We start from the raw sequence: 16869 nt of genomic DNA, 5'->3' as shown, positions 1-16869 counted from the left end.
AAGGCCAAAAGCAAAGAGCACTCACGTCTTCCGCGTTTAAATTTTCAGATCGCTTATAAATTCTGGTTTTATTTGATTTTTTTATTCCTCATTCTTCATAATATCGTTATTAACCGTTTCTGGAACGTTTTATCTCATAAAAAATGAATGAAAGTGCAAAATGAAAGCCAGCTTAGGAGAAAAAAACCTAACAAGCTATTTAACGAATTGTAAGAAGAAGGTGACAAATATTCAAACAAATAAACAATTTCCTTATTGACTCTAAATGTTAGTTTTTAAAGCCCTTAACAAAAAAGCTTTGATTTTCTCCACAGCATGAATTGTTCTTTTTTAATAATCGGGGGTATTGTTGTTGTCTGGGGATAAACATTTTGCTATAGATGAAGGAAACTAAAAGTCGAGGATTCAAGCGTTTTAATGACTTCTCCTAACAAGCAGATTATGCAGGGGATGTTACCACTAAAATAACCTTAAGCTTGTTTGTGCTCGGGAGAAATATTGACAACAGTTTTTTTTAAGTCCGAGATTTTTATTTCATATTTTACCAAAAATCCTTTTAACAAAGCAAGTTCAGTAAAATGGTGACCAAACCAAACGGACCAAAAGTATTGATCAATAAAAGCACTGTGTTTCCTCCAGATTCATCACTTTTTCAAAAGTACTTTTTTCAATTTTTGTCTTTGTTCGGTCTTCCTTGTTTGACATTTCTTAGAAAATCATTGGAGCTTTGTAAACTATATAAATTAGAAACGGAAATCGGAAAAGGGTACTGTAAGACTTCAAGTTTGTTTTAAGAGCTTCAAATTCAGACTTTTCATGTATCGACTGTACATATTTGACATCTAGAGGCTCAAGTTTTAAAGATCGATTCCAGTCGTATTTCTAAACGACTCTCAGTCTAAGCTATATATAATTAAACCCATGAGGATGGAAACAAGACTATTTCAAATAAACTGCAACGCTTTCTTCCTTCTTTTACAGTAAAAATTCAACTTCATTCAGTAATGATATAAACGAGCCGATTTTTAATGAAAAACAAACACAACATTTCTGTGCCACTCAATTCTAAATAGTGTTTTCACACAGGCAGATGTCTGTACAAACTGACGTGTGAAAAGTTAAATACAGAATTTTATTTACCCATCAAAAATTTAGCCTAATTCGTTTTCCGCCTTCAATTCTATTCTGTGTCTTATAGTCTTTGAAAATGAATTGCGCTATTTTTATTTTCTTCGTTTTTCCCGCTGCTCTTTCAGGTAAGTGTTCATTTCGTTAAAACTCCTTTTCAGCGGCATGTAATTAGAATGTACTTAGAATTGTAAAACAGGAAAATTCGGAATTTCGCGTAAATACCGTCTTAACTAACCATAACTGAGTTCATAACCAATCTTGAAATCTACTACACATAAGACAGTTATTCTTTAATTTTGATAAAGTTGGAAATTTGGAAATTGGTTAAAAGAGGGTAACACCTAATGGGAAAGACGGGTCACTGGGGAGAAAAAAATTTCTAGAATAAAAGTAGTCACATAAGGTTTGCCTCTCATACTGTTTATTATCTCAGAGAACACGCTGCAAAAACCCACATTACTACCGGCCTATTGTACTGCCTGCCACGTTTTGAAAAAATTCGGTTTAAACAGCTTACAGTTAGTTTTCTTGATCGTCATATCGGGTGGAGTTTATTTGACTAAACTGGGACATAAACTCCTCTACCTTCTTTTTTTAATGCCTATCACAAGCGATAGTCGAAAGCGTTGAAAAAAAAATTTTGCAGTTTCCCTTTCTTCTTCTGGCCGCATGTCCGTCGATCTGTTTTTGACGAAAAATTTCAGACCAGGCTAAATATGGTTATAAATATGTCATACTCTAGTTACAGGGATTGATTCCGGGAAAGACATTTGAAGTATACTTAAAAACTCGTCTTTCTCAATTTATTCACAGAAGATGTCATTCGGCTTGTGCAGCCGCCTGATGCAACGTACGTGGGCCAAGGTCGAGTGGAAGTACAGCACCAAGGGACCTGGGGCACAATTTGTGATGATGAATGGTCGTTTGAGGACGCTACTGTAGTGTGTGAGCAGATGGGCTTCCTTAAAGCAATTTATCAGGCAAGATTTTTTTTCAGTGATCATTACCATTCACTATCCATCGCCTGCGAGGGGGCCAGGGAGGGGGAGATCGAAGAATATGGGGGATCACATGGTTTTCAGGGGGGGAACGGTGGTGGAACAGTCATCGATAACGGAGATTAAATGGAGGACTAAGGACAACTAAAGTTCAGTGAGGGGGAATAATTAGAATAGGGAGGGATCACGTAAATTTTACTGCGACAGAACAAAAATCCTCTGATCCCCCAAGGCAATGGAAAACGATTGGTTCCTTTTGAAAAATCAAAGGTCTCTTGTCGTAAGTGCGTTTCCACGCCAAATTCAATTGCAATAAATTGATTCCGAGCTCGTTAGGTGTAGTTTGCAATAGCTTAACACAAATATTCATCCTACAGGCAAAGCGAGCAAAGTTTGGCCAAGGGACTGGACCCGTGTGGCTGAGTAAGATGATGTGCACAGGAAGGGAAAAGTCTCTTACAGACTGCCCCCATCAGGGGTGGGGTGAGAACAGTTGTGGCCATGAGCGGGATGCCGGTGTCAGCTGCTTGCAAGAAGGTGAAGGAAACTCCTACGTCATAACTTAAGTAAATATTTTTGTTCCTTTGGGGGACACAGGCAAGGAGATTGCTCCTTAAGACGTGTCTAAATAAGGAGAAATATAGATATTTTAAGAAATAGTAATTAGAAGTAGGCATTCCACGGGGTAGCTCTTCCTGTCTTCTGTATCCAGGTTGAATGGTCGCTCAGTTAGTGTTAGCGCCCTCCGGGAAGGCGAGTTCCAATCCTGACGATCAAAGCTGAATTTTTTTTAAAGCTTCTTGTAACCAATATTTCCATTTGTATCTCAGCTGCGACAATTATTTCTTTACCTATATATCATGTGCAGGTCATTTTGTGACTTATTGCACTTAGTTCTGATTCAGTTTATACAGTACTACACATATAACCTCCTGTATGCTCACATATGAAAAGAGGAACTGATCACGAGGCCAATATTAACAGACCATTACGCCGTGTTATAGTCAGCACTAAATAACACTATTCTATGAACACAATATAGCTGCCTCATATAACTTTTCTGTTCCTATAAACTCAGGCCTTCCACAAATCCTTGAGGTCGGGTGTTACCGTGACGCCCAAGGAGACAGGGCCTTAAACAACATGTATGCCTCCCTCCGAGGAAATATCGATTGGCACAACTTACGATCGCTGGTGACGAGGTGTGCAGAGCGTGCGTTCGAGCTTGGTTATCGGTATTTCGGGGTGCAGTTTTATGGAGAGTGCTGGGGGGACGACCGCCCTCGGCCAACGTATGATAAACACGGTGCCGGTAAAGGTTGTACTGACGGTGAGTATGAAGTTCAAGAGAGGATCAAGAGGAGACGGAGTCTCCACATGTAAGCCTTAAAAGAATTTCATTTGAGCGTCGAAAGTAATCCGGGATTGTTTGTTTGCCTTCAATTCGCTCTGTGATTGGTCCAGAAAACTCGCACCACTCTCTAAACCTAAAAAAATGCAACACTTAAACCAATCACGAGTCGGTCGCTCTCATTTTCCCGCGCTTTAGGTAGTTCATTTGTTTTTTCTTTGGGTTCTCATTGGCTCGTAAAGGTATTTTCCTTTCTCTTGATTGGCCGTTGTGATTACTTCGGTTTTGGTTTTACGACACTCAATTGGAAAAAGCTCTGTTGTTGTTACTCTTGTTTAGGTTATTCAAGGTCGCTGCCATATTTGGAGTTTCCAGAAGGATTCAAAAATCCTACGTTGCTCATTTTGATCACGTGGAAATCTCATAAGGCTTCTTTGCCGAGCACTTTTCTGTGCTACAGATTAGACAGCTAAAAATTAATAAGTCAAAGGAGCAAAACCTAACTTTGCTTCTTATACAGCGCAGCACCCCTTAAGATATGATTTATACCTACTTAGTTCCTTTGCTCGCACAACTGAATGATAAGGTCTCTAATTCTCTAAAAGCCATCTTTTCATTTCCATCAGCGTCACAGGCTCTGATCAATTCTGTCACGATATGTCGTCTGAGCTGATGGGTATTGTTGAATCCAAGGATGCTCAGTTACTTGAAAGAGCTTCCTTTAGCCTTCTTAACAGCCGTCATTCAGGTTTTTCACTTACCACATACCCTCTCCGGCGACAAAACAGCTTGATCTGTCCGCAAAGTTGCTTGACCAGACTTATCAACGAGTTAGGGGACGACTACCTCTGAAGGGACCGTTCTATTTGTCGCGTAGGGGGGGTCAGAGGACTCTTTATTTTGAGGGAGGGGTGGGTCACATGACTTTTAGGGGGAACATAAGCGGATCAGTCGTCGTTAACAGAGTATAAAGGGGGACAATAGAGAATGTACTGTCAATTGACTACCAATTTTTTTTGGGGGGATATTATCATAAGAGTATTACAGAGTCTTATGGGGGGATCAGGTAAATTTTATCGTAACACAACCAAACTCCCCTGACCAACCCCCCCTCGGCGATAGATAATAAACAGTCTCAAAGAGAGATCTTCATTTGACGATGTAGGTGTTGGCGATGAAATTCACAACTTTGTTTATCGTTTCGCACCGTGGCGGGACCTTGGCTGTTGGAGAGACACTGGTGATGGTCGCACCATGACAATGCTGGAGAATTTTCGGGGACAAATCGACTGGTTCCACCTGGAGAAAACAGGTTTGTCATATTCAAAGTGGTTTGCCCAAAATGACAGGTCAGTACGGGAAGGTGTTTGTGATGGTGTAATGAGAGAACGACTAGAGCGAAGATTTTCCTGTTTATCTTGGCAGCTTTTGAGAGAAGCATACTGTCATAGACATGCGCATAATGATTCTTATCGTCCTGATGTAGTCTAAGAGAGTGAAACTGCAGACGTAAAAGTCTTAAGCGCTCCCTTCCCTTATTGGAATAGGAAACTTTTCATAATCTTGCAAATACTTCGTTTTTTCATTTTCACTTTATTAGATTTCAAATGAAAGCGCATAGATATGAACAGACAGAACTTAGAGCCAAACGCACATGTTGTTATAATATAGCAATTCACCCTTTGACTTCCATAAATTCCCCAATATCAAGCAGACAGGTGATGACACTACGGAAAACTATTTTGTTAATTGATTCAATACCAAATTCTCCGAACTATCATCATATGAATTGTATGGTAGACATTAAGGAGAATTACTAGTGGGAGTGACAGGGTTAAAAGGCAGGGGCAATTTTACTCTCTCGTCTTTTTTCCTGTTTCGTCAGTAAATCATTGATCGTGCATCGCTCTAATTTTTTTTTTTTGCTTCTAATTTCACTTGTAGTCGAGAAGTGTTACGAAGCTGCCAAAAAGAAAAACAAGAAATACTTCGCCATCCAGTTTTACGGCGAGTGTTGGGTTTCTGACACAGAATCTTACAAGGTACACGGTCCGTCCACTAATTGCTGGAACGGAGTCGGAAGGGACTATGATAACTACGTGTACGAGGTGCTTTTTTAATCACAGGTATGGCAAGCTTCTGAGAAATTTTTAACACGCCAAATAGGATAACTGATTATGATACATCATGAAATCACAGATAACTTGAGGCATTTTAAGAGTGATTACGAAGACAACTTCTTCTTTGGTTTTTGTTGCGGTATGTTCGATGTTAATCTCTGACTTTTACACGACTTAATTGGAGTTTCTCGAACCAGGTTTAAATTTTATCATGCTAGGATTTTATGAAAGTTTTTCATACCTTTTGCGTTCGTACGTTATTGTGCCTTATGTAAGTCCTTCTTAACGATTAATTAGGCGATGGAGGAAAAAGATGTTTCAGAAGAGCCTTTTAGAAATCATATAATGCCTTTTAACTTAACCCTTCTTCATTATTTATCTTAGTATTAGTCGCACTTTGGAAAGATGGGAAAGACGACAAGGAGATCTAACTACACAAGGCGGTTATGCTGTGTATATTAGCTCTAATATTAAGACGATAGAGATGTAACATGACCAAATGAAACATTTGCTTTGAATAAACAATAGTACCCTTTATCGCCTTTGGTTCTGTGGTCTTCGTTTTGCCTGTTATTTCATAGATAAGTTACTGAACATGCATCTATGCGCGCTTTGGACTGTTTCCAGCATCGTTTACAGATCTAAAAGCTTTCATGCCGCTGAACCATAAACGTTCTAATGAGCCCTACCCTCTCTTTATTAACTCTCTTAATGCAATTTTCTTACAATCTCCCCCTCCCCTCCCCCCTTCTGGCAGGTCTCCCTCCTGCCCCTGCTTCCCTTCCCCTCCATCCTCCAAGTACTCTATTCCAAATGATCACACGTACAAGCAATATTTTTTCATGGCGAGATTATCATCGCACTGTGAAGTATAAGGGCTGTTGAATGGTATGTAGCAGGGTTTGTCTATCTTGAAAAAACTTGCCTTTCTTTTACCCCATTTTCATTCTGAAATTCTTTGAGTTGTCCATCAATACTTTGTTCTCCTCAGTACTCGTTCCAATGATGCCGCCATTTAAAAACAACTTGGTAACCTGGCCATTTACGCCAGTGAACGGCGGAAATTACAACGCTTAGCATGAAGAGAGAACAATATCTTATCAAACAACTGCTAATCCGGTTATCGCAAAAACTAATAGGCTGAGTCAAGAATGCCTTTTGTGAGGTCATACCTTAAAATCTCAAAATATGATCAGATTTATATGATTATTTCTTAATGGCGACGACAGAAGTAATAACGGTTTCTGGAGCACACCTCTATTTTTTAAATAAAAGTGTTAAACATGAAATAAAAATTTAAAGCACATAATTTGGGATGTAAAATCATGGAAAAACTGTTGAGACAACGTAGCTAACTGTGTTTATACCATTTTCAACCTAAGCTAACATATATGTGTTTCTCTTCCATTCCCTCTCTCTCTTCCTCGACGCTTTGCAATTTTTAATTTTTCCTCGAAAAACGTATTTTGGAATATTTAGAAGACAAGATTGAACGTCAAAGGTCCTTTTCACTGTCATGTAGTAAAATTTTGAGAAGCTGATCAATTTTATGACAGTGAATAAATTGTTCCAAACGGTTTTGTCCCTCTAAAGTTTTGCATTTTGGTGCTTTGCTGTCTGCAACTTTTTCCGAGAAGCAAAAATTCAGGGTTTGAGCATACAAGCTGTAAGAAGTATTCTCTGCTATTTCCTCACTGGAAACAAAGTTTACAGTAAGATTTGTTTTGTTCCCTGATTAGCTTTTGTCTTTCATGTTTCCTTTTGAATGAGTGCACAATAACATCCATAAATACACAAAATAAAGAAGACTATTAGGATTGGTTTAAACGCCGAACTACCTTTAAGCCCAACAAATAACATAAATGTTTCGCTGTAGGAAATTCAGCTCGGCGTCTAAATCAGTGGGCCTACTCTCTTATTTTTAATTTAGCTCGGTCCAACTTGGAATAATTTCAGTTCAACACATAAAGGGATCCGCATCTACAAGCTATATGGCATAGTTTGTAAATTTTGAGCACTAACTTGACATAAGATGAAAGTTTCACTGTAGGAAATTAAGCTCGGCGTCTAAATCAGCAGGCCTACTTTCTTATTTTCAATTTAGCTCGGTCCAACTTAGAATAAGTTCAATTCAACACATGGAGGGATTCGTGTCCATTCGCTATATGGCATAGTTTGTAAATAAGTTTGAGCACGAAATGAAAGGAGATAAGGTAATGGTATAGAAGAATAAAAAAAACTTGAATTTTTTACTTAAAATCATCATATCAACGAAATCAGGTGGTTATAATTAGCCATTCTAGATTTTCCTCTTGAAGATTTGTTATGCAAAGTGATCACCTTTTCATCACCTGACGCGAATGAGTCTATTGGAGTAAGAGTTTATGATAAAACAATCTAAATATCCCATTTGAGTACCGTAAACCATCTAAACGTTAGAGGCGATTCCAAAGGGATGAACAACCAGTCCTGTCAACAAATCAGCCCCCGCCAAGCAGGCTAGAAGTATGTTTGACTCGATTCCCGAGTAAAGCTCCCAAAAATGGGACCTTGAAAATAACATGCTATGTTGACAATGTTGAAAATTTAACAAATTTGTTTTAAATTTGATTTAACTGCTAATTTTAAATCGATGTTATGGTCTGGGCTGTGGGATGATATCTTTTCAAGGAACCCAAGGGAACCAAATGCTGAACTGTATTTGCGTCTCAGTCGTGGCGAATAATTTTCAAGCGAACACCCATGATATGCAATTTTATTCAGATTGAAAAATCTTAATTTCCCATTTACCACTAATCACCATATTAACATAGTTTCTCCAATTTGAGATGGCGAATCGACGATAAAACCGATTCTTGATCCACGGCAGTCTGCTGCGGAAAATCTTCATCAGAAGATGACTGAATCTCTGTTTGATATCGTCGTATTTCTATCATATCAGTCCTTCGCTAATTATTTTTCAGTTTTCCCACTGTTTTAGGTAAGTAGGCAAAGCGTGAATTATCAGTTGTGAAAATGAAGAGAACGTAGTAAGGCGAATCCCACGATCCAACTCTTGAAGATTAGATATGTAATCATAAGCAAGTATGTCAATAGTTATATCCCTGAGGTAATTGCTGGTGTCTTTCTTTCCTTAGGATCTTTCGTTATCTTTTAAGCTTTCTCGCTTTAAATCTGCTCGACCTCGAAGCATTTTTTCTGATGCCTTATTTACGACGAGATGCAGTCATAACATTACAAGACGGTAGCAGTAGTTCCAGCAGATCGGAATGAAAGTAACAATTGAAATACCACTTAGCGTTGTATGAAATGAATACAGTTTTCTTCGCCATCCACCGTTGCCAAATTAAATAACTGTTCAAATGACCGGTCAAAAACAAAACTTTACTGATTCCCCGTGAAACGACGATTTCCAGGAACTTCAAGGGATCCTTGATATAGACTTTTATAGATATTCAACACGCACTCTCGTAAAGATGCTCCCGACATTCTGTGATAGAGCTACCAACTTCCCTCGACGTTTGCTGACCGCGTAAATCGGTAAGAGGAATTGCTGACCCTCGGTGTCTGCTGAATTCAAACTTAAAAGCCTGAAAGAAGTCCCTTTTCATGAAGGTGTAGAGTAATGGATTGGCTACAGATGTCGCATATCTGATGATCAGTGACACTTGAGAAGGTACAACCAATTTAGAAGAGTCAATGGCCGAAAGCTGGTGCAATAAAAACAAGACAAACCAGGGGAACCAACATATCAGGTATACAGACGCCATCATGGCGAAGAGTGCCAAAGACTTGCCTTCAGAACTTGACCGGTTACGTGAGCTTGTTGAACGTCGAATTATAAGCATCCCGCCACCCTTTTTCCGATGTAGACTCTTCGATCTTCTATTGATACCTTTGAACATATCAATGAATGCATAGACCAAGAAGATGTAAGGTAAAATTAAAGCAAACACAATACAGAATATCGAAAACGAGAGTGCGTATCTTGAGGATTCTGGTTTAAGTACTGGATGTATTTTACTGATCCATGTGAAAGGGAGAAAAGATACAACAAGCGAGGAAAGCCAAACAATTATTAAAACTGTCAAAATGCTTTTCTTGTGAAGTACTCGATGTTTAAATGGAGCCTTGATTGCCAAATAACGCTCTCCTGTCACAACAACGATGTGATATACAGTAGCAATGGCCACAAAGTTATGAAGGACAGTCAAAACAAATCCAAGATAAAACCTGATCGATCCACTGGGTTGTATCAACGGCGTGAAAACTAGGAATGCGAAAAGTGGAATGATTATAAAACCACAGAAGAAGTCGCAAACAGCCAAGCTGAAGAGTGGATAATTTGAAGTGGTTCGCAGAGTTTTCCTCCTAAAGAAGAGATAAAACACTGAGCTGTTGATTACAACGATGGCCATCGCAAGAGAGAACAGTACTGCAACCTCAACTTTTTTTGTCTCTTTAAATAGACTTGTTAGCCTTGTGGAATTTTCCGTCTCGTTGGAATATGACTCGTGCTGCATGGTGTTCATTGCTTTGGCAGCAGGAGACAATAAATAGTGGTACTGCTAAACGAACTTCAATTCCTATTACAGAAAAATTAGTTGTCGGCGTCCTTCTGGATTCATCTTGCTTTTGTCATGGACGTCCGCTTGGAAAAAGAGTCAGCTATGGAAACAGCCTTCTGAAACACAAACGTTTATCATTTAATTTGTCTAAAATGATAACACTTTTCAGACTGAGTAATCATGCTGCATATTTAAATTTGATTAGTATCTATTAAGAACATCTACTCCATTACGTTTTTACTTCGTATATTTTGCTGAGTTGAGGTCCTTATTGGTAATACCCAGAAAATAACCTACTTATGATTTTTTTTCCGTTTTCTTTACACTATTTTGTTGGTGTTGGCCAGTGTTGGCTGAGGTTCAGTAGTCTCATTTAATTCCTTCATCAATTTGCGCTTACAATTAACAGCTTCATCTCCACATGTAGGCAGGTGAGTTAGCTCAAGGTGGCTTTCGGTGTACACAATGTTGAACATTTTCCATAACTCATACTAAATGTCCAATTAAGGTTATGGATGTACTCGGCACTCCGTAATCAGTGCAAAATGCGGCACGACTTAGGGTTCGACCAGACAAAAGCATCTTCAAAAGTGTCCATTTCCGTCTCAGGCAAAATCAATCAAAACATTATCAACCACATTAACAATTTCATCTTGCTCTAGACTCCCCAAATTAATACGTTAACATTTGAAAACGCGCGTATTTTCATGCAATTTCGTCTATGCTGAATCCACACAAAACACCCGAAAACGCAGACTGAGGCTGCTGTACTTGAAGTCTTTTTCGTCAACGTTTTCAAAATCCTCGTTTCCATTTGTTCACAATAGAAAATGGTTTTCAAAAAGATGCTTTTTTACAACAGATCACTTTTGTAACTGTTGACGAAAGGCTTCGTTTTCGGGTGTTTCAGTCTAAGTGAGGACCAAAAACGAATCTCAAAGTATGCCTTTCCGGACGAAAACGCATCAATTTAGATATAGATTACGATAAAACCCTCCTTTTCTGCGAAATTCGTCGCACGAGTTAAAAAAAAAAATCAGAAACAAAAAATTGTGAGCGCGCCACGAAGAACTTTGGGAGTGATACCTTACTCCCAGTGTTTTGCTCGGCGCACTAGTCACCATTTGGTTTTTTCGCTAATTTTTTTTTTTTTTTTTTTTTTAGACTCCACGACGGCTCCGCTGAAAAAGAGGGAGTGCTCGCAGTCCAGTTTAGATAGGACGTCCGTCCTTTCCCCAAGGAAACGTTAAGCCACAGTATTTCTTATGATCGTGTAAATTCTAGTGATTTCATTCTGAGATATCGTCCTTTGCAGTTATTAAATTGTATATCTCTTCATATCTATTTTAGCAAAATCGTCGCTGGATCCGATTAGGAATTTAAAAAAAAGGCAATCATTCCAAGAATGTAGTCATATAAAATCTGTGAATATTATATATTTGAACGGCGGATTAACAAACGAAGATGAGAGTGATCTTCGCAGTGATGAGCACTACGTAAGCGGTAGTGAGAACAATGCCTCACAAAAATATAGGCTTGTGCGGGAGTTGAACCCATGACCTCTGTAATATCGGTGCAGTGCTCTACGAACTGAGCTAACAAGCCAACTTGGAGCTGGTCATTTTGTTGGTTCGCAATAAACCCGTGTTTAGGGATGAATGAACGACTGTAATATTTTTTTGGATGTCGCATATTGAAACTGCGGATTAATAAATGAATATGAGAGTGATCTTCGCACTAATGAACTTGGATTGTTAGGAACCAACATGGTGTTCCACGGTTCAAAGCAGCAAGGAAAGGAGATCTTTCTCTGGGCCACAGGAGAGTCATCAACAATTATTTTCGTTGTTTCGTTTCGTTAACGATACCAAAATCCAGGTAACAATTGTCTTATACCAACTCACCATACGAATAACAATTATCAAACAGTTCTAGGAAAACTATGTTACCGGGATATCCTTGTCTTTGTTTGCATGGAATCCCTTTTCGCAGGCTTTCTGAGTGAAGCGTGTCGATAAATCAATCATAAATTAATGATTCTAAAGATAAGTTAGTGAAAAACGACAATTAGATCGCGGCTAAAAAAGTTTCATGAAAAACCGCCCAGGTGAGTTGAGAAGCTGTTTCTTAAACCACATTAATTATGTTATTCTTAAATTGCAAGGCCACGTATAATCGAAAGTTCGGTTGTGGCATCAATGGAAAACATCTATCGTAAATGAAACACTATATATATATTTATTTATATGGCGTTATTAGGAATTACATGTAAACATCCCCGACTTACATTTCTTATCGCTTAAAATTAGGCAAAACTATTCTTGCAATGAAAAAACTTCAATTATAATAATATGTTTTGAAGTGCCATCCGGTAAGATTGTGAAGATTGTGAAGAGCCAATGAGACAATATTTGGGCAGCCTTGACATTTTTTCCCAAGAACAATAATTAAAAATATTGCCACAAAAATTAAGCTTGTAAAGAATGGAAGCCACCAGCTTTGGCAAGAAACCATCTGGCAAAAAATTGTCTTAACCTGAATAGCAATAGGCCATGTCATAATGGAAGTATTAATGAAATTTTTGTCTTTAGTGAAAGCCATCATTTAATCAACGCAAAGGAAACGAGTATTCGTACTCAAACACGTACATTTTAAGAAAGTTGTTCTCTCAACCCGAGTCCCACGATCGTTTTACTAAACTGAAAGTGCCTGAAACTTATTAAAAAGAACATAGCAATGCTTGTTTATGTCTGCTGAAATTCTACAACAAAATGGTTCTTGCCAAAATAAAATGAGAACGTGGAAACGGGACTTTGGCTTACGGTCGCCATTTGAGAATCCTAGAGAGTTTGGCTTGTTTTTCCTCTCTCCCCTGTTGTTGTTTTTGTTAATACCTTTTCAGATGGTATCTAAAGCAACGTGTACCCATTGTTAAATAAAATTACGCTCGAAGCAATCTTAAATTTGGCCAAACGTTTTATCTGAGTGTTAATTTTTGTGACCAGTTAAGGTGGTTTACAGCTTACACAAAACATTATTATTTTTTACTTCAAACAAGCCACTTGTGAAGAACTGGCGTTGTCTATTATTTTTTTTAAACCACAGCCTATGTTGGATTTCGGTAAGTTAGACTGTTTTACGGCCCCCAGTGTTTTTTTTGACCTCGAACCCTAGATCTCCCGCGCAGCACAACGCAATTGAATTAACCAAGTGATAGTTTCATGTCTAAAATCAGGTAATGAGCGATTTTTACGGCCAATACGAAAGACTGAAACCAAGGCTAATTTTTCGTTAAAAAAAAGTAATCGAAAAGATGTGGAAGCAGTCCCAATAAATTATTTACGTCATGTAACACTGATATTTTGAATTTAAATCACCCTTCACATAAAATTCATATTTTTGGAATATTGCGACCCATAATATGCTAGTTAGCGTTCAGTCATAATGTGACACAATTTTCACATCAAGTTTTTCCAGGGACTACCCTCGGCTCAGGTGCGTCGCCTAAACAACTTTTAATAGTATATCGGTTGTGGTAATTTTTTTTCGAGATCTCCTTATGTAAGTGTCGGTTTTCTACTTATTAATTCCTTGTGGGGAAAAAGGGAAAAAAAACTCATTTGCTAAAGGTTGTCTTGGGTCCTAGTCGTCAAAAATTCCTTACCTCAGATAAAACTAATTTGAATACAAGGTTTTGTACTGAAGAAAACTTGTTTTTATCATGATTATTATAGCTTTGCAGTCCTTCGAAAACGGTCTTCACAAGGGCAAGTTTAGCTCTGTCAGACCTTTGCCCAAAACATTATCAGATTATTGCTTTACACAGGTACTTGTTGATGTTGTTGTTGTTCACAACTTTAATTGGCGAGCGAGTTTTAGGTTAATGAACAAATTATAAGAACGCTTACCTTTTCAATCAGTTCAAATGTGGTCTCGTTCTTTACCTTAAAGAAATGTATTGCCAGAACGGATGAGTAATGCCCTATGGCATAAAAAGAAAAAAAATTCATATGAATAATTTAACACTCAGTGAGCGGAGTTGGCTTAAGCCCAGTTCAAACGTCGAACTTCAAATGAGACGAACTAACTTACGATTTTGTCGGCCCCAACGGGCAAAGTTCGACCGTTGAATCAAACGTCGAACATAAATCGTCGAACCAAGTTCAGAACAGCAAAAACGAATCTTTAGGTCAGCGGGATTTCACATAAAGCATTTGTAATTTATTCATTAGGTTCGATTCATGAACAGATTGACGGTTGTCCCACAGATGTGATCTTCACGTGTTCTATCCGTCCGAAGCAGACAGACAGAACGTATTGGTCGATCCAAATTCAGTTGGACGAACTCTACTGAATCAGTTTAGTGCGTGTCATGTGAAGTTTGACGTTTGAACTGAGCCTTTATGGCAGAGGAAACTAATCCAAGTGAAACAGTGAAACGTCAAGTACGTCACAAAGATGCATAATTACAAGAAAAAATACGCACGAATTTTCGCAGACCAAGACCTATGAAAATACGGTATCCGTAGCAACGCCAGTTGCTTTGTGCAAGAAGAACAAAAATTGATTACAAATAAGCTTTCAATAGATGCATAAATAACAGCTTTCCTCCAATTAAGGAGAGAGAAACATATATTTAGGGTAGAGGGCCATTTTGGGGACACTCTCATAAGGTCCTAAACTAAAGGGCAGTTTCCTTCAAGGGACCCTTTTTCATCTCCTGCGGATGTTCCTTTACCGGCGCTAATGTAACGTTGAAACCAGGAAACCAGGTAACCTGGAATTTATTTCCACAAGATCAAGCACAACGGTCGGGAAAGATTAAGAAACGGCCAAAAGATACTATGGGTAAATAAACGACACAAATGAGTAAATAAATGAATAAAAGTATAAATACAACAACCCTTTTTCATAAATGATTTTGGGCTCTTTAATTTCCTAGTATAAAACAAAGTACTCGAGTTTATTTGTTCATTTCACATTTAATGTTTGTTCAACAGTCCACCACTGTTTTCTTTATGGTTAGCTGGCCAGTATACGGGTTTTTTTCTTATTAGACGAACATGAACATAAGAAAGGGTGAAATTACTGAGAAAGTAATTTTACAGCAAATTTTCTAAGTTAAGTTTGATACATTTTCCGAAAAATCCTGCTTGTCTTACTAACTAATAACCCCCCTTTCCATCATAAGCTTCAACGTACACAGAGAGTGTAAAATTAATAAAAACCTTGCCATTTCACTGGCCAATTGAAAAAAGGGATAGGCAATTGGCAGTTGAACATTTTATAGGTCTTTTCCTCAAAGAAAAGTTTTCGACGCCGGATCGAGAGATCGACTTCCTAGTTTTAAATAAACACATTCAACTTAGGAAATGTTTCGACTTTTTGCGTTTCCAGTTGCGGTGTGTTTGTTCAGGTGGCAGCTGCAAGCGCTCTCTTTTCATTTGTAAATTAATTTTGAGACTACGAAGCTTTCCTCTTGTTTATTCAAACATATATTACAAGGACGAATTTCATCCAATTCGGTTATAACTTATATTCAAACGAGGTGAATCCAGAACAGAATCATTTTTTTCGAACCGTCAAAGTTCTTTTGTCTCGTTTTAAACTATTAAACCGAGAGGCCACTACAAGACGTAAATATTTGGTTTCTTTCCGACGAATTTTCATCGTAAATATAAGCTTCCATCATCGATATGGAAAATGTAACCTCGTTAAACGAACACAATGCGGCCTCTCCAGCAGCTACGCTTCAATTAACCTGCATGTTGAAGTTTGTAGTATTGCAAACTGGTTCCTCGTTTTTAGATCTTCCCACATCGATTGTCAGTATTGTATCTGCCATCCTTGCAATCATGGGGAACACTTTAATCTTGATATCTTTGTTTAGGACAGCTTCGATTGCTCCGCCTTCTAAAGTACTTCTGGGTAGTCTGGCCTTAACAGATCTAGGTGTGGGGCTGCTCGCGCAACCATTGTACATCGTGAAGAGTCTCTCCTCCGACAAAGACACAAAATGTTTCCTTGGTTTACTCTTCGATCTGTTGTCTGGTCATCTCTCGATCACTTCCTTCTTTACAATGATGTTTATTAGCGTCGATAAGTTCCTGGCGTTACATCTAAAGCTACGCTATCGAATTGTTGTTACGCTCAAGCGCTCGATTCTTGTTGTCGTTCTCGTTAGACTGGTTGCCTTGCCATGGTCTCTATCATACATCTGGTTTTCTGAAGTTTACTTCATGTTAATATTATCGATTATGCCATGGTGTTTATTGATCTCCTCCCTTGCCTTTATCAAAATCCATCGTATCCTTCGACGACAGAAAAGGACATATCAAAACGAAACGCAGCTGGAATCTGTGCGTCGAGCCAACATCCTTAAAATATCCAGATACAAGAAATCAGTCAACAGCATGTTATTCGTTTTCTGTGCGCTGTTGATTGCATACGTTCCCGCGTGGATGGTGATTTTATTACGAACCATCTACGGGAATACCGAGATTTTGAAAATGGCCACGAAATTGACAATGACTCTTATACTTATGAACTCCGCCTGCAATCCCATCTTATACCTGTGGAGGATGGAAGATCTGCGTGTCGCTGCTTTAGAAGCACTCGAGGGTTTAATCCCAAAATCACATTTTAGGAGCACATCGACAAATGCTATCGAGAGTTTTGAGTTACAAGTTGATTGATTATTA

General features: G+C 38.4%; 2 protein-coding genes across 2 annotated transcripts; one reads left to right on the top strand and one right to left on the bottom strand.

The window, feature by feature from the left end:
- The first annotated feature begins 1164 nt into the window (after positions 1–1164).
- On the top strand, positions 1165–6127 carry LOC131797614 (neurotrypsin-like). Its single transcript, XM_059115265.2, has 7 exons — positions 1165–1256; positions 1945–2111; positions 2507–2666; positions 3208–3459; positions 4646–4792; positions 5425–5606; positions 5985–6127. The coding sequence occupies exons 1-6, from the start codon at positions 1208–1210 to the stop codon at positions 5598–5600; spliced, it is 951 nt and encodes a 316-aa protein (XP_058971248.2). The 5' UTR covers positions 1165–1207; the 3' UTR covers positions 5601–5606; positions 5985–6127.
- Positions 6128–8331: 2204 nt separating this feature from the next.
- On the bottom strand, positions 8332–14152 carry LOC131797603 (octopamine receptor beta-2R). The gene is made up of 2 exons (XM_066167892.1): positions 14077–14152; positions 8332–10284 (listed from the first exon to the last, which is right to left on the bottom strand). The coding sequence occupies exon 2, from the start codon at positions 10130–10132 to the stop codon at positions 9056–9058; it is 1077 nt and encodes a 358-aa protein (XP_066023989.1). The 5' UTR covers positions 10133–10284; positions 14077–14152; the 3' UTR covers positions 8332–9055.
- Between the last annotated feature and the right edge of the window lie 2717 nt (positions 14153–16869).

The sequence above is a fragment of the Pocillopora verrucosa genome, chromosome 6 (genome assembly GCF_036669915.1).
Source record: "Pocillopora verrucosa isolate sample1 chromosome 6, ASM3666991v2, whole genome shotgun sequence".
In the NCBI taxonomy this organism is placed as follows: Eukaryota; Metazoa; Cnidaria; class Anthozoa; order Scleractinia; family Pocilloporidae; genus Pocillopora; species Pocillopora verrucosa.
The sequence above is the reverse complement of the archived record's forward strand: the minus strand, read 5'-3'. Positions and strand labels throughout refer to the sequence as shown.

Coding starts and splice junctions, on each gene's coding strand:
- LOC131797614 (XM_059115265.2), top strand. CDS start 1,208: ATGAATTGCGCTATTTTTATTTTCTTCGTTTTTCCCGCTGCTCTTTCA. Junction 2,667..3,207: donor TGTCAGCTGCTTGCAAGAAG/GTGAAGGAAACT, acceptor CTATAAACTCAG/GCCTTCCACAAATCCTTGAG. Junction 4,793..5,424: donor GTTCCACCTGGAGAAAACAG/GTTTGTCATATT, acceptor TTTCACTTGTAG/TCGAGAAGTGTTACGAAGCT.
- LOC131797603 (XM_066167892.1), bottom strand. CDS start 10,132: ATGAACACCATGCAGCACGAGTCATATTCCAACGAGACGGAAAATTCC.